The following is a 25216-nucleotide window of genomic DNA, read 5'->3' as shown; positions in this document are numbered from 1 at the left end:
ATTGGCACTAATTTCTGCTTGGTTTCATTCCTATTGCCTGTTTGCAGACAAATCCACTACAATAAGCTCAAACACTGAAACAGTCAAAGGTGTTCCATGTTGAGTTACTAAAACCAAATTAATCTAGATTTTGAATCAAACATATCCTGGAGTACTGGAAAGATTGTTTTTTTTCAAATAACATGCCTAACCATATCAAGAGTCATGATCACACACTTCACTGATACTCAAACATCTGCTAAAACTGCCAGCAGATGCACCACAGGCAAATAGGAATTGAGACCTATATTTTGAAGTACAGAAAGTTCATGCTTTAACTTGAAACCAATTAGGTTTTCCTCGGTCCTTCAGCATAATGACAGACACTGTGCAACCATGAACACAGCAGGGCTTCATCAGTTCTCCTGCTAAACAATGTCTCTTGTAAACAGACACAAGATAAGAAAAAAAAATATTGTAAATGTAAAGGAAAAAGAGATTGTGTGGTGCATTTCTCCCATGTACTTATTTATGTGAATCTGAATATTATAATCCAACATAAATTATACAAAATGACCTAATTATAACTGCTGGAGGGTCTAGGGTTGTTCTTGGAATGTTTTTTTTACATTTTGTTTTGCTTTTAGCTGTCAATTCCTCTGTATCAGCCTTCAAACAGAGGATAGCATCCTCGTAGTGACATTTTAATATGCTCTGTTCTCAAACACTCTCCAGAAATTAATTTTCTGAGAATACCAGATGCTGCCAGTTCTGAGGGATGACACTGAGACCAAGAAGGAAGCTGCTGAATTTCTGAGAGAATTTCTGAAGTGCCCACACTCACCATGCAGCAGGACAGGAGGAACCAGGGGCATGGATTTGCCACATATTTGAAGCCTGCTCCTCTCTAAAACACCAACAGGGCTTGAACACAATCCAAAGACATGGAAAAATAGAAATCAGCTTTTCCTTATCTGAATCCCGCTTCTCAATCTGAATCAGAATTCCTTATCCCAATTCCTATGGCTTTCCCCCACAGAGTAATTTCACTGATGGCTGTATAATTACCAGCTTCATTGAGGACACAGAGGTAGATTAGAAAACACAGACAGATGTTCCAAAAGAGAGGTCTCCACTTAGCTACACATAGAGATGCTTCCATAATTTATATTAATAATTAGTGCATGAAAGAATAAAGAAAAATCTGTAGGAGAGACATTTTTCCCCATCCAAGTGAAGATGATTTTTCATTTTTCCCAATGACCCATATTCAGCTGCTTGTACATATATTTGACTCACTGTATTAATAAATTATCAAACAATAAAATGTTAATAACCCAGAGGCTGTTAAGTCTACAAGGTGTGTAACTGAACACCAGTAATGAGGCATAGAAGATATACCTCAAAAATTGGCTTTCCTCTTCTCCCTGATAGTCAACATGTATTACTGGGGAAAGGTTTGGAATTTTTTTAAGCTAGAAATATTCTAACTCCATTGAATTAAATAACTCCTTTTTTTTTTTTCATATGTTCTGGGAGAAACAACATAGTCTCATTTGTCTTCCTGAATTTTAGCAAAAAGCAGGATCTTTTTCTAGCTACAGTAAAACCAAACATTAAGAAAGTGTTTGAAGTCTTCATGAATAAAGATAATTCTGATGTAGAATAATAAGTCCTTCAATAAAGTGGCCTATGATTCCATCCTCTCCTTTTGTGTGAGCATATTGCAACTAAAAAAGACTACTTAACTTTCAATGAATATAAATTTGAATGGTGAGGTTCAAAGAGAAACTAAATATTAGAATGCTGACTTCAGTCTTTATATTAAAAGACTCTGGGTCTTATAAGTTTGAATCTTTCTTCTCTCTAATTCAGAGCACTCTTGTGGAACTGTGTTACCCACTAGTTTATAGCATTTCCTAGATTGGATCACAATTTCTATTTCTCACTTATTTTTCCAGCTTTTTATAAGCATTTTTCCCTGTATAAAAGGACAGATATGAACAGCTCCAGCTTTGCTGCACAAATAATCCACAACAATGTTTTGCCCAGGGTTTATCTGGTGTAGCAGTCACTGTATGACAAGGTAAGCTCATTTCTTACAGTGTAACTTAATGACCTCCAAAACCTGTTGCAAATGTGTTATGAGAACCTGTATAAAATAAAAATACTGAATAGCATAATGCTCCTGAATATGAGATTAACTGCAGCATTCCATTCAAAGTATTCAAAATAAATAACCATACCAAAATATTGAAGTTTGAGAAAGATTAACCTCCCTTTGATTCACACTTCCATGTATGTCTGAGGCTTTCCCATGAAGGCGTTTCAGTTTTCATGTTACATCCTGGCTTGAGGGAATGCTTTGAATGGTTTTTCCAGTTAGTCCATAAGGGCTTGACTTGGGGGAGCTCACTGACACATAATTCCATCAACACAAGAAACATTATAAAAGTGCCAGTAATAAAGCAAAAAACAGTGTGGCTCTTTTAATGCCTGACAATTTTCTTACATGTTGCCACAGTAATTTTTCTGTTCTGTGTGATTCATAGACTTCAAGGCCAGAAAGGTTGTTTTTGATTATCTAGTCTCATTTCCTGCATAATAGAAATTACAGGCTGTCAGCTAGTACATGAGAGACCTCCTCTTTAAGCAGTTTAATGGCTAAGAACCTAGTAAATGTATTTTTAGACTTTCTGAAGCCTGCTCTTCTGACTTGGGTCTCCAGAGTATGCCAACTAGGTAGAGGAGTATAGGCACATTCTTGCCTCCCAAGGTGGATAATTAGCATGACCTAGATATATGTACATTTCTCAGAGTTATATGTACTTATTAAAAGCTATAGGGGTGATACACAGATCTTTTAGGTGTTTTGAAAAGGAAAATATTAATCAAACTTTCATTTTGCTTTTATAACAGCTTGATAAATGCAGAACTCTCAAAAACCTGTTTCTTTAACTAGCCTATTCATTTCAGGGGCAACCAAAATGAATAGTCTTGTTAGCAAGGTGTAAGTCTATCAGCTATTTTAGAACACTGGATAAACATCAAATGCATGATTTTCCTGGAAGAGAGAATAAATGACACATAATGACACATGAGTGATTTTTATTACACATTTGTCATTATATAAAGCATTATAAAAGCTGAGATAGAGCCATTTCTGAGAGGTAAAGTGATGAAGTACAGCAGGTTCTATTTACCTGCTGATGTGACTACATCCTGAATGCAGTTCCACGTATGCATGGTAAATGTGTATATGTTAATATAAATTGTTGAGGAATTTGTCCTTTAGAATTGTGAATGACTTACAGTGTTTTACTCCATGTATTCAGTGCTTCCCAATATTTTCAAAAGGAATACAGGAATTTATCCTCTTCATAGGAGCCTGAACAGCCCCTTCTTTGCATATGGGGAAATATGTAGCAGTAGACTACCAGTGGGACTCAGGAAGCTTTGTGTAATGTTCAGAATATAGATTTGCTATAGATATTTTCCTGTCTCATATAGGATGCATAAAAGTTCTACACAGATAAATATGTCACATGAGAATCACACAGAAGTGCTAATTTCCAAGTCTAGCTTTGTTGGTCAAATCTTGGGCTTAGATACTTTTACATTATTCTTTTCTGAAATATAAATTTTCCTCTAATATTATAACAGTCACAGTCATGAACAATATTCTTATTTGAATAATTCACTGCAGAGAAGTATAGAGACAAAAAAACCTGTTAAGGACATTAAAAAATATCAATGCATGACTGACATAGTCACAGCTGCTTTTTTTGAGTTTGAAGGTGCATAAAGATGTAAGAACTTAAAAACGTAGAGGGATAACTGCAAAAGTCATGATTTTCAGAAGCATTTGGATGAAATGAGAGCACCAGTTCACTACTTGTACCCCAGTGATATAGAGGTGTTCAAGCAAATGAAGATTAAATTAAAATAGAACACTTTGAAATCTCCCATCACTTTTGTGATGATGTAAATATACAGTAGTGCTAGAGTTCAACATAACCACAGCCAAATGACTCTTCTGAAACTGAAAATTGCATAACAACTAGTCAGTAGCTGCAGTTAATACAAATAATATCAGATATCCATTTAAATAAAACATCCATTGATAGTGCAAATAGCATTGTCAAACAGGCAATTGGCTTTAAAACTAATTTATGCTTTGTTTTGGACAGCTTCAATATTAAAGTCACAGCTTGCAAACATAGTTTTCAATGGTGATTTGCAGGTAAACAACTTTGGTGGGTTTTTTTAAATAGTTCTTACAGACTTGTAGAAATACTAAATGTACCTTGTAAGTACCTTGTAAGACCAAGTGGTTAAGCAGAGCCATTAACTGAGAAAATCAAAAGACCAGCTTGTATTACCAGCAAAAGGCTTGCAATGCCCTTTTCCTGAGATCAAAAGCCCTTATCTGGCACCTTTTGATATAACTCAGGTTCTTCCTAACAGAGACACTCAGGCTCAATGAAGTAAATTCTTCTAGCTCTAGAGAGAGATGTTACTGTTGGTTGGGAGTGGGGTCACCTAAGTACCAGTGCAGCTGTCTCAGGAACCTCTCAGGTTTTTGTCAGCTAAAAGATGCTTCAGAAGCAGAGTATTAATGGCCACAGAAAGATATTTAGCTTCCTTTCTTTCAGGTGAGTACTCCTGAAAATGGAATAACCACGGCTCATAATATCGAATTCAGGACAGACCTGTTATCTAAGGGTAACCCTGGTGAAAATTTCCCGGACTTATACTCACTTAATGCTGAATTTTCCTTTCCAGGCAGACTCCCCTCTGTCTGAAGAATATGCAAAGGCAGATGAAAGGAATTAGACCCAGCTGCTTTTATTTCCTCCCACCCCCAATACAGAGAAGCTACTGAAGTCAAGGCTGTGATGCCAGCAGTGCCAGGTGTTCTGTGGTAGCCTCTTGTTATCCAAGGTTGCTTTTATACAGCTTTATTAGTTGCCAGTGAATCAGTCCAGATGCTTCCTTTCTTTAAAGAATAAATGTCTACTTTGAGTGGGGGAAAAAAAAGTACCACAACTTCTAAGTCATAGCAGCAAATTACAAAAACTGCCTTTAAATGAAATGAAGTGCTGATGAGAAAATTGTTCTAAATGGGTGCCAACAGAAAAAAAACCTTTGCCCTGAATATAGATTTAATGAGGAAGAAAGGACTCCTTTCACTAGAATAAATTCATTCAATAAAAAGATTCAGTCACTTTTGTTTCCTCCCAAGTCTGAAAAAACCCATATCTGGATAACAGGTTGGTATCCATGAAAACCATTAAAGGAATGATGAGGGCAGAATTTCATAGCAAAATCCATGTTCCATGCTCCACAATTTCCTTTGGGAATCCTCCTTTATGCTCCTGAACTTCCCAGTTCTTTGCACTATTTCACTGTTCTGCTCAATTGCTCTAGGTGGACCCTAAAGTAAATACAGAAAGCTACCTTTGAGCAATTAAAAACATTAGGATTATAGAAGTCTTTGAAAATCAGGAAAGAGGTATATTAGTAGTACCAGTGTAAATTATATATTTTAATTAAAAGAGGTTAAAGATGACTTGATAACTCAAATTTCTGTCATTTCTAAGTACCTTGGCATGTTATTACCACCAAAGAAAATTCCTGTAAAGAGTAGGTTAAAAAATTTGTATGCAGCATTCTTATTTCTATAAGAATGATTGATTCTGATCTGAATATGTAAATATTTTTCAACTCCTTTGCAGGGAGTTCTTCTCAGTAGAAAAATATCATTATAATGTGCATTTAAAGAGCATAGTCCCCATTTTCAGTTATACCAGTACAATTTTAGAGTGGTCTTAAGAGTTATTCACTTTCATTAGATTTAGTTTCTTTAGAAACTGTGCTAAAGTTTAGTCCAGAATTTTGTAATCCTGCATGTAGACAAATGTTAGAGATGTTTGAAAATACTCTTCCTTGGGGCTCTAATTTCTTTCCACTTAACTGGTGAAACTCAACTGAGTGTGATTGATTGAATTAATGTTAAAATCAGCTGAGACTTCTGTTCTGAGATGTACAGTAATTTCCAACTACTTTTGATTTGCACTGAAATAACAGAAATTAGATTCTGTTGGGCTCATTTGTTTAGTTGCTCTTGTAGATTACAAGGACTGAATTTCATCCTAGGAAGATACAGTACAATCTTGGGTTGAAACTGAAATCTTTAGTGACACTCTGGTGATGTATTTGGTTCACAAGAAGGTTCAAGGGTAATCCAATATCCAAGGAATACACCTCTCTCAAATACCTGTTTCATTGTAAATGTCTGTGAAATATGTATAAAACTCATATAATTTCACTGTGCAAAAAAGGTACAGGCCATTGCAGTTTTAAATTCTCATTTTCTATGTACATTTACACATACATTTAAAGAAAAGTTTGCTTTAAGGAAGAAATGCTAAGTTTTCCTATTTCTTTATTGCTTACCTGCTGATTTTTTTTTTTTAATTTATTTTTTTACCTCTTGAGAGTGACAGCTTAACTGTTTTCCATCCCAAATAAATCCCCTCATACTTTTTGGCCTGAAATGCACATCCTTCATCCTGAAAGAACTTTAATATTATTTTGAAAGGTTTTCTGTCACCATACCCATCTTCTGGATAAACCTGTGCTCAAAGTGGAGCCTTGTACTGAGGAAGCCAAAATCTTGCATACGTATTATCTCCTACTGCAATGTTTACTGGACCCAGCAGAAATCTACACATTTGCAAATACAACATTTTTTTGCATTAAATCCTCCAGAGATACACATTATTGTCTTTCCTCTGAATCCATAGGAAGTCTATGAAAAATACACAAGTTACATGATAATTTTGAGTGCCATCAGAATGATTCAGAACATGGTAAATTCTTTATTTTCATGGTGGTAAGACACTAGAATTCTTGGTGTGGATTGGACATTACCATGTGGTGATTTTATTTTAAAAATAAGTATGTTCCCCTTTCATCAGAAAGTTTTCTTGATATTTATGACAGGTCCTTATGATTTCTTTTCATACTGCTGATGGGGAATCAGCCATCTCAGATAAAATTTCAAGTATGTGTGTCTCAAGGAAGAATTTGCATTTCCTCTCCTGATGTTGGTTGGTTTCTTCTGAGCCATGTGCTTCAGATAGAAAACTTCTTCAGCAGCCATCTTCTGCTGCATTTTTTTATCTCCTTGGGGACCATTAGTTGATCACATTTCAACATAAATTTGAATCTGCAGCTTCACATGCCAATATTCCAGGATCACAGGGATCACCCACTGAAGTGCAAGAAAATTACTTGCTTCAATGTATCAAAATAAACATTTAGTGTATAGCTCATTATGATATTCAACCAAAATTTGAACACATTGACCATACAAATATAAGGATAGCACAAATATTTATTGGAACATATATTTGTAGGCATGGGAGTATGAGTTATACATGAAAACTTAGTTATAATAGTTTTGGTGAACAGCAGTCTGTATTTAACTATGCTGATGAGATTCTTTAGCAAAAAGGAAGTCATTATAGAAGAGATATGAGGTGTAGCTTCTGCTCTTTGGAGTACTTTGATGAACTTTCTATTTAAAGTTCATTAATTTATTAAAAAAATTGTAATGCTCATTAAAAATAATGGTAGTTTTAAAGATAATATTCTTAAAATTCTTATGCTCATAATTTTGTAGATTTTCCAAGACCTTCAAAGGGACTTGTGGAGGTTTAATTTTTAAACCTTGTTGATTTTTATCTTTTTATCAATAGAAGCAACTACAAGATTGAGTGGGGAAGCTGAAGTTATCCATTCTTCTCTGTAACGTCACCTAGAAACAATTTCAGTTACACGACCCTGGCAACCCCATTGTGTGTCAAACCCCTAAATTACCTCACTTTGGCTCTAGCAGGGAGTCTTTCCAACCAGCTGCTATCACCTAGGGTATATAACTATGTGAATGAGTCCACAGAGTCAGGAATGCCCTCCATCCATGTTTCGTGCTTGCCAGGCAAAAGCCAGTTGCAGTTGAGAAGGCATGAAACTGAGTCCATGTCAACAGGGCACTGAGCCAAAAATAAGGAGCTGAGTTTGAGTCCAGGGCTGTGCCTAAGTATTTATAGGGTTTCTGGACTGCTGGGGGTTTGGATCAGGGAAGGCTGGGCTATGGGTGTCTCTCAGGCCCACCCTGAAGCAGCACACAGAACGGATGAGGAGGGGAGAGGCGTTTCAATGAGAGTGCAAGAAGCCAAGACCATCTTAGTTCTTCAAAACCAGAGCAAAAATGAAAGTAATTCCAGTAAGATGAACTTGTGGCTGCAGGAAGGTTAATGACCAAATTCCAGACAGTTTGATGTTGGGGGAGATTAATGGCACAAGGTGAGATTTGTGTTGCATGACACAAGCAATACATAATTACTTAGCTATAACATGCCACTTTCATGCTCATGATTGCTTAAGTATTTCTTTAAATTGCTTTTATTTTTCAATGCTCTATTTTTCCAGCTGTCAAGTAAATTGCATGATTGATAAAAAATTAGTGGTGCCACTTTGTTGTTACAGGTATTGTACGACAGCATGTGCAAGAAAAAGCTTGCCCTCCTTTGTCAAGGATGTTGACACATACATAAATTGCCATTCTGAAGTCTTTCTTCAGCATTTATACACAGTAAAGCAAATACCAGCACATCAAAGGCCTGCAATCTAATACAATAAATTGCAGTTGTACTATCAATTTTTTGGTAGAAACACTTATTGCTCAGCTAGCTAAGATTTAATAGTTTTTTACGAACCTGAGTGACTCACATATAATTTAAAGCTGCACATAATCTCTAAAATAATAGAACAGGAGTATGAACACAGTATTTAGGAACAGAATTAGTAATATATATAGTCAAAAGTATGGTAATTACATATAAATAAACTACAGGTAAAAATATGTATAGGCTTAGTGGGAACTGCAGTATAAAAATTAAGTATTACATGTCACTCTTATAGTTTGTGAATTATAAAGTCCTTTCATTGCTCACCAAAAGAATATGAAGAGTATGAGATTTTTTTTTTGAAAACAAAGAAATGGAGTGTTTTGCATTAGCTGCCATCTAAGTTTAGTCATATTACTATTCGTCACAAAATAATCCTGCATGACTTTGACGAAGTAAGGCCTATAGGTGGAAATGGTTTTATTAGACCACCTCAAATAGTTGGAGAGAGCAGACAAAATTTGTTTGGGCACAGATTTGTTTGGGGCAAATAAATCTGCCTGTTATGAGCATCAGATTTAAGGATTGCTTTGAATTCAAGCAATTGCTTTGAATGGGATTTTTCAGTGGTCTTGTAAAAACATCAAACCATTTACAAACCTTACCTTGCTTATGACTTTTCACCATCAGAGCTGTGACAACCTAAAGTTCTATACAGGTCAGTTATTTCCAGGGGATAAAAAAGGAATTCCTAAATATTTCTGAATATATGGTGCTTGTCAGAAAAGAAACAAATGCCAATATAAATAAAAGACTGCAGATCTTCCTAGAATTAGGCATAGCATCTACAAGGAGTAATTCGTGGGGAGATTATCTGGCGTATCCCAATTTAGATTTACAAATAAATGTTGTAAAAACATCAGGGGCATTGTGAGATAGTACTGAACTTAGTATTGCCCAGTTGGAGAGGCTGCCTCATTTCTCCTTCCTCTGTCCACACCACGTCCTTACCTTGTTAACACCCTGTCCTAATTCTGAAGATATACTGATTTGATTTTTTTTTCTCCTTTTCCAGTATCCCAAAGAATATCTGCACAACTAAAGGAGATGGTGATACTTCAGCCATTTATGCTCTTCAGGACAAATTACATTGTAAAGCTTCTTAAAAGTGTTTTATTGCTTATATTTCCAAAATATTATTGATTAATTATATAATCACTCAGAATTTTTCAATTACTGCCCTTGCATACCTCTCAAGGAATGGAACTTATAACAAAGGAGTTTCCTCTTTTTTCCCTTCATTCCTTTCCATCACCCTCCTATATTTTTATATTGTCACGTGCTACAAATATGTGTTATAACAACTGCTTCAAGGCTACAGGTTTCAATAGCTGGTATTAGTAGTTTCAGGATAGTCAACAAAATGAGGCTGTTTTTTCCTGGTTCAGGATATGGCTCAACATTGAGGGATGTTTTCTGTTACAAGCAACTGGAGTTGGTATACATATAAACACTCTCTATCAATTTAAACAAATATACACCATTATATGTGCAGAAGTATTGTGATTCTCAAAACATAGTAATGATTATGTCTATATTAACTCGATAAATCTAATAAAAATCAAAATATGAAAGGTAAAATGTAGTCAAATGATTAGATGATAAGTGAGTAGTGTTTAAATTATGTTACATGGCACATTACTGAACATTAAACATAGTTAATATATTTTTATTTTTAAAGTTTTAACAACTATATTTTTTAAAGATTACCTGTATATACAGGTAATTTTTAAAAATATATAGTTTTAAAACTTTAAAAATAAAAATATAAAAGTCTAAATGTTTCAAAATACTAGAAAAAATACGCTTTGCTAAAAATCTGGTCTCCATATCAGCTACTATTCATAATAAATATTCATAATATTTATATTTTGCTCCTTTCATAAAAAAAAACCCCCTTTCATGCCATACATGCTACATAATTTATTCTGTGTACAGAACAATCTAGAAAAATAACTGTGCATTATTAATAAAAATTATCTATAGTGTCAAGGTTCAGTTAATAAAAAATGTAATTTTAAGGTAGCTGCAGCCAGGATATCTACTGATTAGGAATAAGATAGTAAAATAAGTAATTAGGAAATCACACATACTATGTACTGTTAAGAAACAAAAGAAACAGTCATATAGCATACAAAACAAAATGATCTGATAAAATAAAGAAATGAGCAGATTGTTTTTCATAATTGCTTAAAACTTTTCCTGAATAAGAAGACTTAGAGCTCCAGAACACACACAAATGGTATCCCACCTATACAGGTACAGAGTCTTTCCAGGGGGTCTGATATGAAGAGGAAAGGGATACTACAGATTTGTATTTACTGTCTTTGTATTACATGAACTTCCCAGGTCTGGAAACACTAAATCATCCAAGACACCAACAAACTTGGAAGCTTGTTTCTAATTTAACTATTTAGGAAAGTATGACCATGCAGACCGAATTTCTGATTTATACAAAGAATAGGCACCACTGACAAATGCTCAAGATTAATAGAACTGTATTATTCATCGTATGTAACAGAGATTAAATGGCTTTTGATCACCACCTCCTTATCATAAAAATATATTTACACAATGCCTGTGAACAAGTGTCCTTGTAGCAAAACCTGCTGTTTATTTATACAGGAAAAAATTCTTGCCCCTACTGCACTTTTTCCTCTGGGAGAAGGGAAGTAAACACACTGGCATTCTTTACATAAAAACAAAAAGAATTAAAAAAAAAATCTGAAAGAAACCACACACTTCTCTTTGGCTTTTTTTTTCTTCCTCATTCCTTTGTCCAATTCTTATCTCAGATACGCTCCAAGTGATTAATATAAAAGGAACTCTCAGGGCAAAGACTTGCTAAAGTTAGTGCTGTTCCCATGTAAAACGTACATCAAGCTGTGGACTGACCCTGCACAGTTTATCTCCAGAGAGCCTCTACTGAACAACATCACACTTGTTTTTTTCTGTGTCTGGTGGTTTAGACTGCAGCTCTTTGAGAACAGAAAAAGGCACACCTCAAAATGTGGCTGTTACTTCATCATGAACACTTCCTAGAGCTGTAGCCTCTTTTATCACTGCCAAAGCTTCACATCCCTCACAAAACCAGGAAACAAACTTAGAAAATGGTCAGCCTGCACTTTAGGATAATTATCCTTACCTTGATATCCATGTAATATTTACTGTAAGAATATACCTACCTCATGTTATCAGTGCAAAAATTTTACATTTACTTGCATTATTTACACATACATTAAAGTATACTGATGGCATTAAAAATAAAGAAAATCATGTAATACCTTTACTTTTACCTATGGATTTGGTGAAATGGTTCCATGAAGAAAGCATTTCCAGACAAAAAGAGAATAAAGAAGAGGAGAGAAACAACAGTAAGAGTCATGAGTACATGTAAATGCAATAGTATCTGAACATGAAGAGACAAAGTATAAGGTAAGTGTCTGAAGACAAATGGAGATGCAATCAGTGTCATATTAGGGATTTAGTTTATTTCTTCCCAATCATGTACATGCAGAGAAACACAGCAATAACCCATGCTTAGATAAGAAAGACTGTCACAAAGGTAACATGGACAATGGTTAGGAGGAAAAAAATCACTGGTTTTGTTAGGTAGCAAAATTGTACTCTCAGCATTCCAGAAGCCAGGAGCAGGTGCTTTCTGCACATTTCCAATCAGCCATGCATTAATGCAAATAGACTCTTCAACGTGTACAATATTACAAGAGAAGCATCTTTCAGGAGCTATCTGTAGAGTGGTCTGGCACTTTGTTTATCTTTTATTGGATCACCCATAATTGCATTTTCTGATAAATACACAAAATTTTCTTAATCACTTTCTTGTGTCTCTCACCTCTTTTTAGTTATTGTTTTGCAAGAGGGGGAGTTGAGGAGGCAGGAAGGACAAAAGCTTACGGAGCAAACAACAACAAAAAAACCAAAAAAAACCAAAAAAACAAAAAAAAAACAAAAAAACAACCAAAAAACGAAAAAAGAAAAAGATGCGACTAAAACCATGTGTTTCTTTGCAGCCAAAGACAGCTTTCAAGCATTTGCCCATCGGTTGCAGTGATGGATTCAAAGCAGCTACAGAACAAGAAGAAACAATGAAAGCAGAGTGGAAAAGGAACAGAGCCCATACCTTGGTCGCCCATCATCAGGTGCGCCAGACCTTGAAGGGAAACAAGAGCACAGTCAGCAATGAACAAGGGAGCACGGGAAGGTGGTGTTGTCACACTGACAAAAATGTTTTGTGACAGGCATCTGTTTCCTATAAGATGTCTGCATCACAGAGGGAAATCAAAGAGCATTTTTCAACCACTGGTTGGAATGCTTTGGGCTACAAGTAACAGAACTGCAATTGAAACACCGGGTGCTGTTTTATTGCATTTTTTTTTTCTGTGCGGTATTTGCATTGACAGAAAATAATAAAATGCTTTCAAATCCAACCAATTCCTTTAATAATGCATCTGTCTTTATCATATTTTGATTATATTGCTTTGAACACTTTGCTGAGAGGACTTTCTGTCCTCTACATGTGAAATGATGTTTAAACCCTGGAGAAGTTTAAATCTGAAAAATGGGCTGGGTCTGATCTTTTTCCCCTCATAAAAATGAGCATTTCAGGTAATTAAATAAAATTTATTCATCACATTGAAATGATAATGCAAAGAATGTCTCCTTATTTGTGTGAAATGTGACAGTAGAATGAATTTGTTCCAGAGAAGGCAAATTATTACATATGCAATATAAAATACATACTAATAAAGAAAATTTAAGTGACAAATTCTTCAATCTGTGAGAAATGGATTTTGCTTTACACTTATATTGTGAGATGAAATCCCATCACAGCAGAATAGGTCTAGTGACATTTCAAAGCAGATGTCCATAATGATAATCACTCATCCAGAGCCAAATTTTGTTTCTCTTCAAGGAAAAATATTCATTTTTTAAATTCATGATAATAAAACGATACTTAAATCTCACTGAATATAATGTGATGTTGGGAGAATATTTTTCTTAGATATATGAAGGTTTTTCATTTTTTATGTCTGATTTAAAAAACAGACTTATTCTTGTTGAATTTAGCTGTTTTAGGATCCCTTTCAGGAATTATTGGTTGTTCATGTGTTAAATGTGCTCCTCTTCTCAAAAAACCATACATTATTTTCTTATTTGCAATTAATTGAAATTAATTCACACAAAGAAGGTGAGCAATAACATATCCTTCTCTTTATTGGAGAGCAGACTTCCTAGAGAGAGAGTTTCTGTGATTTCTAATTCACAACGAAAATTAGGTGCACAAATGACTCACGCTACTTGGGGGTAGTTCAAAGAAGATACTCCCGACTGCAATCAGTCTAAATGATTCTTCTCTTATCAGTTCCAAATCTCAAGTGATGTTCCAAGTAGTCTAACAATGGTTTTGTTGAATTATTGCTTTTTAATGTCACTCGTTTTAGATGTGTAGTTAAACTGAAGGGCCTGATGTGCCTGATCTCCTGTGCAATAAATTCTGTTTCCAAATACAGAGCTCTGCAGCTGGTGGGATTACCTGGGGCTCACAGCAATGTAAATGAAAGCTGACTGTGATCCTGAAGGGATGCCTGCATCAGCATTGCTTGGGAAACATCACACAGCTGAACTGGCAGTTGGCAGGTTGTGAAACAGCACAGAAATGTTTTCATGGGTGTTCTTTCTCTATAAGTGTTGCTGCAAGAGAGGCTTGCTGAATACACAGAATATAAAGACCAGGTAATATTATTTAATTCATTATTTTAGTGCTTCCTTGGTGTCCTTCCTTGGATCCTCTGCCATGTGGTCTTTGGAAGTTTCAGTCTCTTTGTGTGATTGATTAATTTGTCTTTGGGTTCTAGCTTTTGGTGTTGGCAACTATAGTGATAAATCTCAGACTTTTGACTTGACCCTAATTGTATTTGATAAAGAAAAATTGAAACTAGTTGAACATTGCAACACCTTTTTCTTTAATATCTTTATTTTTTTAAAGCAGTGACTTTTCAGCCACTACTTTATGCGAGGTCTTTCAAACAAATCACTGTCCTGTCTCCCAGTGGAATGCAAAAAAAAGTGATTTCTTACTATCTCACATTTATATATGAACTTCATAGTTATATGAACCTAAACAAAAGTCTAGCTTCAGATTACCACTGCTTGATAGCTACTATTTTTGTTAAAATGATACACAAAATTGGTCAGTTGCAAATAGATGACTCTTATATAATTTGAAGAAAAAATGTAAAGAGCAGACGTACCTCATGAAGACACCATAAAAACTGCTTGAATTTTAAGTCACAGTGTTGTTCAATGAAAAAATGCAGTCAAGTGAATGTAAAAGACATACGCTGCTCAAACCAAACATGTACCACTTAAAAAATTCAGTACTAATCCTCAAGACACTGTATTTTGTTTCACTGTTTGTGTTACTTCATTGCAAGCAGTAAGGTCACTTATACTCCCTTGCCTCATCCAGGCACCTGATGATACTTACCTTATTTTATATTTTTGCAATTTATGGGTGAAGGCTATTGAAGAGTGAAGCATTACTAATACTATACCTGTTCATTCCACAGAGGGGTTTAAAATGATACAGCTAAATCTGCCATGAGAGGAATCACTGCTAGATTTGCAAAATGAAAGTCTGCTTTTAATATACCTGGGAAGTTTTATCTTTAAGTAGCCACATATAGGCCTCCCATACATTGAAAATACTCATTTGTGCACCTTTACTTAAATTTCTTTGTGAATTAGGAATTCAAGATTTAGAAGGAATCCCTCATATGTGATCCACTCCAACTCTCTCCTGAACTTGGCTCTCAGAGGAGAGAGTTAAGGAGCACAGAGCAGGATAATGAAAGAGGATATGGAGGTAGGATACCATAGTTTGGTGTGTGAGTTCCATGCAGAGCACAGGCCAAAATAAAATTTAAATTTGATAAACCTGCAGTGAAGGTATTAAGGTGTGGTACAGCTTCAGTAAAATGAAAAAAACTGTAGCCTTTTTTACCAGCAGTACATACAAAGCTGAATATTACATATTTCTATTTGCTTATGTCGCCTAATTTACAGAGATGCTCAGATATCACAGAGATCAAAGATGAAAAATTTTAGCTCACATTTCAAGTAATGCTTTGGTTACACAGTTCTATGCTTCCATTTTTACATATTCATGCTTTGTATCTTTAATGTATGCATAAGTATCCAGACCTGTGTTGGAATAAATTTAAGGTTGCAGTTTTAAGAATTAGGTTCAGGTAAAGTCTGGATTAACAGTTATCCAGGTTTTATCTTGTACCGCTGTGCATAAATGAATACGTGAAATGCAATTGAACCTCCTTATCTAGTTATACTGAACCTAATTCAAATTTTGAGACTCATGTTGACACCAGTAAGAGTTTTATGCACAGATCAAATACAAGATTAGGTAGTTATTTCTTGGCTTTTATGTTTTTCAGCTAGAATTTCTATTCAGTGTTGCTGAATACATTTTTTATCTCACATTGAAAATGAAATTTTATTGATGTGTACGAGCATGACAGTGCCCACAAGTAAAGCACCAGAATTATCTGGATTTTCCTTCTCCTTGGGAATACGTATATATTAATAAAATTGCAGAGCATCATCTATGTGCTAAATCTGAGCACCTGTGTTCACCTGTGAATACAGCAGTACAGAGCAATGAAGCACAAGCCCTTCAAGGCTTGAGAAAATCACCCCTGAACAGGCAGTGGCCCATGGTGAGCTGAAACCTGAATGAACTCAGACCCCAGAGTGGCTCACATGAGCACCCCAGGTCAGTGTCTTTCCAGGACAGTCACTTTACATATGAGTTAGTTTACAAAGTCCTTGCTTTTAAAATAGCTTTTAAAATATTGGAATGAAATAAAATGAAAGCAATTTTTTCAGTTTAGATAGGTAAACTAATTTTTTTCAAATAGATAGTTGTTTATCCAGTATGCAAAGATTCACCCCAGAGAGACTTTTAAAGACATTTGTACATAAAAATAGCACCTGCACTTTTTAGCTTATAAGCAAAAAGACTTTAAATCTATTATATATTTGCACGTTTTACCGGCTAATAGATTTACTTACCAATATTCAGGATAGATGGCATTGTGCCTTAGTTTCCACTGCCCTATGCCATACTTTCTTTAAAGGGACTTAATTACATACCAACTTAATTATTAAAATCACATGCTGCTTCTTTCACAAGGTCTAAAAGGCAAGTGCATTATGCTGAAAAGTTAGACAGAAAACCTCTTTTCCTAAAGCTTTGTGCTATAAAGGATATTAGAGTAAGCAAGGTTTGTGATATTAAAGAGAAAAGCGCTTTCCATTTTCCTAAGCAATTAAGAGATGGGAATTTAACATGCATTACTATTTTATTGGGAGGAGTTAGGCTCCACGTTGATGGGACAAATAGTTTCTTGAAGTGTTTTTCATACAGAACATGAGAAGAAATCAGTCTTGTGAATCTCCGGAGAGGTTTTGGATACGGTATCAGTCACACGAGTACAAATCCTGTTGTTTCAGTGGGAATATTCTGGAATTACAGCCATAAGGCCAAGGAGCTTTGCTTGTGTTCTGTATGAAAAAATAAATCACATCTGTTTGATAAACTTGTATGCCTTTATGGGAGAAAAATACAACTTACCGTACTGAATGATATGTGTACTTTTATAACATTAAGCAGAAGGGAAAAAAACCCCCACTGAACAGAGGGGGAAAACAAGAGCTTAGGAAAATAAGGTAGAAAGCACCCACCTTCCACATAGTTGTCTTCTGTAAGCACATAACAGGGAAGGAGAGAAAAGGAAAACATTCATTAAGCAGCATGCAGACTGGAACTTGCCATTGCATGTCTTTATCATGCAAGGCATCAAACACAACATGCAAGTGCTCCATTGCTACAATCCAGAGGGAAAAACAAAAGCACCAGGGAAGCAGTGTTTCCTCTACTTAACAAAATGTATGTGATATGAAACAAAATACTCTTGCCAAAGTGCAAATATTGTACAGGATTTAGTGCAGCTCTTTGTACATGCAACTACTATTATTGTTAGTTATTAATCAAGGTGTCTTCTTGTAAGACTTTTGTAACTATGTATTTTAAAACCACCAGTCATTTGTGATAGGGATTCTAAATTAATTTAGTACTACTTTCCCATTCTGAATTTTCCTGGATGATGAAGTAGATGATTTTAAACTTCAGATAACTTAAATTCTCAAATGTGCTGTGAAGATGTTACCACAGGCAGCATGGCTGATCCTGCAGTCATTAGAGAGGCACTCTGGTCATTGGGTCAAATCTCCAAATCTAGTCAGGACAAAACGGAACTTAAACTTGGTGGAATGAATCAGAACTGTTGGATCATGTCCTACAGAATTGGTCACCATCAGGAACTTGCACATCGTACAAAAAACCAATCAATTCTCTGCCTGGTACGGTCAGCAAAGGCCACACCAGTGCCAAGGATGAGTTCTGCCCCCCAGTTAAATCCAAGGGCATTTTGCCTAAGGAAAGGCTGCTATCAACAAGCAACAACAAAGCAACATTTACTATTGTTTATACCCAACCCAACATCAGTATGGGGCACAGGAAAGAAGGCTCTCCCAAAGCTTACAAAGTAAAAGGGGACTAAGAATTGAGTCTCAGTTAATAAAGTGGACAGAATTGAAAGCTGAGAAACAGGCTCAGTGTCCTAAAGCTCATGTTGGTGCTTATAGTCCTCAACTATTCCACTGGGAAGGTGACTTTGAGTGAGTATTTCTCTGATCATGACTGAGGAGGGAATAGGAGAAGAAAATGGGAAAGGTAAAATAACAAAGGGAAACCATCACAGAAGTCAAGGAGATGGATGCTGTGGAGCCAACAAAAAGATGGGGGAGGGTGACAGCACAGCAGTCTAACTGCCTGGGAGATCTCCTGCTGCAGTTTATACCACCTCCACCAGCTCTTCCTGAGGAGAGCACACAGAAGCCAGTGCAAATTGAAGGCCAATTCTGCCATTATTGGCCATTTCTCATAGAGTCATCCCGTAGGAATAATGCCTTTTCATGTGACCATGAAACTAAACTAATTTTGATATATTGTGACCCAATAAACAAATAAGAAAACAAGTTAGAGAACTGGGCTTACTGATATTTTTTAAGCACAGTGATTTCCTCCCAGAATGTGCCACTTATCATAGTGAAAAGCCTTTATAAGTTAATGCAGCAAGCAGTGAAAAAGGTCATCAAAACTCAACAGTATTCCAACAAATAATTTGAAAAATTTACCACTTTAAAAATAATAACTGCTATAAAAGAGGAATAATGAGGGTTTAAGGGTTTAATTATACAGTCAGATATTATAATTCACCTTTTCCATTCACACACTCTAAACCAAAAAATAGTATAAAATTCACTGAGATGATGAAGAACACCCAGTCTCACAAGACAGATATTATGTTCTATATAGAATGTAAATAGTGATATTTGGACATGATATTTGTGCTAAAAATGTGATATTTGGAGCAGCTCTTAGCAAAACTTTTCTGGAAGAGCCTTCTACCTTTAACTGCATATAGTAATTTCCTTTAAGTAAAAAAAACCCACCCAACTCAATGAAAAATAAATTAGTTATTTCAATTGTTGTTTAACTTCAGGCTCTTTCATCTAATTCTAGTTATTACGGTGTTTGTATATTGCAATACCAACATTGCCATGGCATGATTTTTGGTGGTCATGTTTAGCTTAACATGATTTTTTAAAACCAGCACATGAACTTGCTGACAGCTGAGTTCAGTTCCTCATGATGTCTGACTCAAAGAAAAGGGCTCTGAAAATGAAATCATAGGCAGGATCAGATGGTTAAACTCATCTGGTTATAGGGTTTTGCATATTGGGTTTCAAATCATGAGTCCTCCTCTTAGCAATAATTGGTATGCCTTCTTTGATGACTTTCACCAGAAAGATTTGTACTAGCTGAGCAGCTTCCCCTAAATGTCTGACTGATTAATCTTTTAGTGATAGCAAGTTAAGCTGTCAAAACATTTGGAATTAAATAAAATGGAAAAAAGTTGAATTCCCACTCTGAATTAAACAGGATATATAGCCAAACCCCTATGCACTAGTAAACAGCAATGAAAATTCATTCCTCCACAGGTTTTTGTCATGGTAAGTTAAATCATCTTAAACAGTTTTGCAATCTAAGAAAAAATTAGCTTCTTTATGGTACTTTAAGAAGCTTTTACATTAGATTAGCATTGAGCACTTTAATTAAGGTAGTTTGTTTGCGATGGCTGATATATTTCCACATCACTAACACTTCACTTGGCTTTCCTGATACCCATTTTCTAGGCATGGCCTATTCTTCTAATTAGAATCTAAGAGGACAGAAAGCCCAAATTCCAGCCTTGTTTTTATTCATTTTGCTTACTCCAGCCACTCTTAAAAAAACAAAACAAAACAAAACCAAAAACAAAAAAAAAGGAAAAAAGAAAGGTCATTGAAAGTTGTGCATACTATCAAATCACAGTTCAGAGGGAACAAAAATTTCCTCATTTAAATCAGGAGTAACTGCATTTATGTCATTAGATTTGCATTGGTGTAAAATTTCTGTACCTAGAGGAGAGTAAAGCCATACTACACATTTCTGTAGCTGCTGGTGATTCAGCCACACACAGAATTTACCCAACATTTCTATCCATCCACTCTGAGGGATCTTATTGTCTACTGAGGAGCTCTGTTGGCAGCAGTGGAACCCAAGGTTTTAGGGCCCAAAATGCCAACTCCAAATGCTGCAGGCAGTGGCACAGAGCAGCTCTTTCCTTTTCTGCACCAGCTGATCATACCAAGGACTTTTCACCCTGAAAACAGGCGACTTTCTAGTCAGCATTCTGACTTCAAAGAGATGTGGGAATTTTTTCTATTTTTCACATTGCACCAATCTCCTCACTTGAAGAACTAGAGTCCCTATCCACTGATCCATCTTGTTTCCAAGATCTTCCCCCATGCCCACCACTAAAAAAATTAATTGCCCTGCTATTTTCTGTGTTTGCAACCTAATTCCTCCAGCCAAAGTCTGCTCTTGGTGCTATGTGTGTAATCTGTTGACTGTGCATATCGAGCCAAATACTGAGTTGATTTAAATCTGGTGTGACACAGTTGAAATCAGAGGAACTGCACAACTTACACAGGCTGTGAATCTGGCTTATTATCTCCAGATGAATTGTCACAGGCTGTCCCTACTGAACTGAGAGCAGATTCTGCTCCATATTTTTTTGCAGCAAAAGCACAACCAATTATAATTATTTTAGCATATTACTGTGATTTAGTGATATGAAAATGGGAATCATATTTTTACAGTATATTTTTACTAATTAAAGAATTGTTTTAATGCTCAGTGATTCTTCACGGAAACCTTTATTTAAAAAAAAAAAAAACGAAAACAAAACACCTGACTCTTTCTATGTTTACTGGTTATTTCTGCTATTACATTTTCATCTGCTAGAGAATTTACACCTTAGCCACACAATTATGTAAGAACTGTATTTTCATGACAAACAGGAGAAGCAGTAATTAGTAAATTACTAATTTAGAAATTAGTATTTCTAACTAATTCAGAAATTACAAAAAAAGAAACAACACTATAAGAAATAGCATATTAGCAGAGGGATTTTTATAGTGTTTTTTCTTTTTCCTCATGACAATTTAGTTCACAATCACATTCCAGCAAGGAAGAATTTAACATACTACAGATATATTTATGAAATTTCAAAAGGGATTCAGAAGCATGGCAAGTGGTGATACAGCATGAAATAAAACTATATTATGAAGGTGTCTTGCAACAAAATTGATGGCTAGAAGTTTAAGATTCAATATTTTGTTTTTCTCAAAGAACAGTACATAATTATACTTCCCTCTAAATTTATCTACTGAAAAAACCTGTACTCAGAAATATAATTTCAGGGAGAAGCTCTATCTGTGGAACTGCTCCCAGCATTTCTTGGGTGCTGTAATTTAGCCTGTCCCATCCATTTCTCAAATTAGTAGAGAAATTGGTTTTATTGACATGGGGTTCAAAACAAAATATTTGGAAAGGAGATGGAAATATGAAGTATGTTATGAAGTATGTTATGAAGTATGTTATAAAGCATGAACAGTCATATAGTCAATAATGATGAACTAAAGCAATATATTGAATATCCATGGTCATGAGAATTGATCTTCTCAAGCGCTGTGTATCTGACAAATTCCATTAGAATCATTTGCATATTTTAGAAATTACTTTTGAAAAATATACTGCACATATTGATTGCCATTATTGACTATAATTATGAATAATCAGAAATTGATTATAAAGATACCTGAAAGTTACTCTGATTTTGTTGCAGCTTGTTTTAGTATTGGGTAAACAGGGTAACAGCATTTCCCAATCCTGTTGGGATCCTTAAACAAAATCTAGAAGTCCACCAGAATCTAGGCAGGAGGGCTCAGGAATTCCTACATTTCCATATTAGATCTGAAATCAATGTACAACCCCTCTTAGTCTCCACACAGCTTTGGATAGACCCATTCAGAGCACTTTTCAGTGCAGTTGGTAGAAATATGAGAGGGACTTAATTGATATTTTTGGGGTAGAAAGGAGAAATTTCAGCATAACAGGAGTTTGGGCCCATTTTAGTTTGGGGCCCTGTCTACATCTCTTTGAGGATCCTTTCTTATCTGGATTGCCCTGTTCAGGACTTGGGACAAAGGCAAGATCCTGTCAGGAGCACTAAAGGACTGCCTTGACTGAAAATAAGGACAGGGCTTTCTGCCAAATGAGAATCATTAGGGCACAATTAGATTTTTTTTTTTTTTACCAGCTTTTAATACAAGACAAAGCCATCAGCACAAATTCAGCTTCTGTAAATCCTAGTAACATCCATGAATTTGTTCTAAGTGAGGCCATCTTTTTTGAACAGTATCCCAGGTGCTTTGGAAATGAAATAATGACAAGATTATTTAGGCTACTGAAGATGAGCTCCAAGTGTGAAGCAGCAAGTAAGGGGGTCAGTGCAAGTTTTGAGTACTCAAGCAAAGAAATAATGAACAGAAATAGAAAATGGCATTATTTTTGTGGCATAACTAAAACCATTACCATGTTTAGTTCCAGTGGTCATATGTTTAAAATTAAGTAAAAAAATGAGGGAGGTTTCAGAAAAAAAACTTTAACCACAGTCATTCTTGTCATTAAAACCCTAAAAAAACTCAGCAACCATGTCTTACAAAGAAAGCCATAAGATGCTCCCTCTGAATAAATCCAAGATAAGATAAAGAGGTGTCTGAACCCAGTCTATAACTATCAGAAGTTCCTGATAGCTTAGGACAGAAGTCCTTTCAACCAGACAAAGCCTGTCATTAAGAGCAGAAAAGTTCAAACTGAAAATAATACAAAAATATTCAATAACGATAAAATAAAAATTGGCAATTCTAGGAAATTCTTCCCTGAAGTCTTTAAACAGAGCTTTTATGTAACAGAGACTATATATCAATCATTGCTTCTGGCTGCCTTGTAGGAATCACTGGAAGAGATTCTGCCTTTTGCCATTTAGGAGGTCAGGCTAATATTCTGCTAGTGGTACATTCTGGACTGAACTCCTATGAATCTATGAATTTTCTCCAGTTAAATGAGAACAGAAACCAAGCATAAACAGCAGCAAATACCTTGACACCCTGTTAAACAGAAAAGTGTTCAAATAAATTGTTTTCTCTGAACCAATCTCTGCATCATTTACAAAAATATTTCACTGAGAAATATTTCCCATGAAGAATTCAAATCTAATGGGTGAAAAAACCCAAAACTATTCAGACAAATATCTATTTTCCCTATGGTTCACAACAGGACAATATCTCCAGCCACAATTTACTTCTACTACCTCTTATATCTTTTATACATAACTTCTCTAGGTATCTGAGAAACAGATGAGAAACAGAATCAAAATCAAGACACTATTAAATCACTACTCTTTCTGAGGTAACATTTTTTGTGCTATTTCATTCCTGTTTTATCACTTTTCTCGTGCTTATTATCACAAGTGTATCAAACACAAAGGCATTCAACATTGCTTTATTTTTATGCTATTAATTCATGATGATTTTATTAGAAATTTTTAGATACTGCACATCTGAATGGGATTTTGTGTCCTTGGAGCCATAGGAGTTGACAAGTAAGCATATCTTTGATACTTTCATCTCCTTTTTCTGAACTGCTTCCTGAAACAGACAGTTTTGGAAAGTTACTTGTTCTTTTCTGTTAGTAGTTTTTACTATACATACTGCTACAGTCTGAGGTGAGAGATCAAAGTATATAGAAAAATGACTGCTTTTTAATTGTATTACAATCCCAAACAATTTTACTTTGGCCATATTTCCCCACATCATTAAATTTAATTTTTTTTTTTCCAAAATAGGTCTTGCTACTCTCATATTTATTATACTTATGACCTGTCTACAATACATCAATACTTTAAGGAAATTTTCATCAGCCACTGGGACAAGCATTCCTGAATCTCTGTCATGGCTGTAGTAACCACAACCAGGAAGTAATTTTTTTTAAAAAAATTGAATTTAGTAATATTAATAGAGGTAGTGAAAAGAGAAATAAATCATTTGCATATGTGAGGGTGAATCAAATAACCACATTCCCTCCTCAGTATTTTAATTTCCTTGTATAAGTAGGAAATGAAACACAATGTAAATCTATGTATTTTACTCAATAATCAGATATTCTTTAAGGACTGCTGCTCTTTTCCTGTTTATCCTCTGGAACTATTTCTCTGGATTTGAAAAATTCAATTTCCTCTGAAAATCTCTGGGATTTACACACTTTACCTTGCTTTGTGCATTAGGGCCTCTTCACTGTAATCACTAGAGGTCATGTTTCCTACAACAGAGAATGGATAAACTGACTAGAACTACAAGCTGACTGTATATGGCTCACTTTACAACTTCTCCTTTCTTCCTGGGATTATTTTCATTCCTTTGGATTTTCTTCAGTTTTTCCCTGGAATGAAAATATATTTTCAGGCTATTCCTATCAAAACATTTGATACAGAATTAATTTTTCTGGTTGGCAGAGAGCAATGTCAAGTACAGATTATTTTCTATGAAAGTGATGTGGAATGACACACATAGTTCTGCTTCAAGAATAACTGTTTTGAAATTAATTCAAATTCATAATGCAATTCATAATGCAACTTATTTCAACACATTCTTTAATAAAAAGTTGTGAAATGGGGAATAAAATTTTTTTGGGGTTACTCAAGCTTGTTTTGATGCATGTGAGAGTAGAAACATGCCCAATATTTCCTTGTTGCACTGTGTTTTGTCAATTTGTCCTCTTGGATAGTCAATTATGGCTATCCAAGAGGCTGCAAATTCAGGTTCAGTTACTATCAGAAGAAATCAGATCCCTCTCCAATCATCCTTTCAGCAAA

General features: G+C 35.2%; 1 protein-coding gene across 10 annotated transcripts in view; it reads right to left on the bottom strand.

Annotated features, from left to right (window-relative positions):
• NRXN1 (neurexin 1) overlaps nucleotides 1-25216 on the bottom strand; it is a 672393-nt gene that overhangs the window by 577345 nt on the left and 69832 nt on the right. For 4 of the 10 annotated variants that reach the window (XM_041424058.1, XM_041424060.1, XM_041424063.1 and 1 more), the window contains 2 exons: nucleotides 12877-12906; nucleotides 12020-12031 (listed from right to left, as the gene is read on the bottom strand). The exons of 3 other annotated variants lie outside the window; for them this stretch is intronic. In XM_041424058.1, the coding sequence (XP_041279992.1) occupies nucleotides 12020-12031; nucleotides 12877-12906 (42 nt within the window). The remainder of the gene's footprint in view (nucleotides 1-12019; nucleotides 12032-12876; nucleotides 12907-25216) is intronic. 3 more of the 10 variants (XM_041424061.1, XM_041424068.1, XM_041424065.1) reach the window with 1 other exon arrangement.

This window comes from Onychostruthus taczanowskii, unplaced genomic scaffold, assembly GCF_017590055.1.
Source record: "Onychostruthus taczanowskii isolate IOZ18803 unplaced genomic scaffold, ASM1759005v1 scaffold80, whole genome shotgun sequence".
Classification (NCBI taxonomy): domain Eukaryota; kingdom Metazoa; phylum Chordata; class Aves; order Passeriformes; family Passeridae; genus Onychostruthus; species Onychostruthus taczanowskii.
This window is presented reverse-complemented; position numbering and strand designations above follow the sequence as displayed.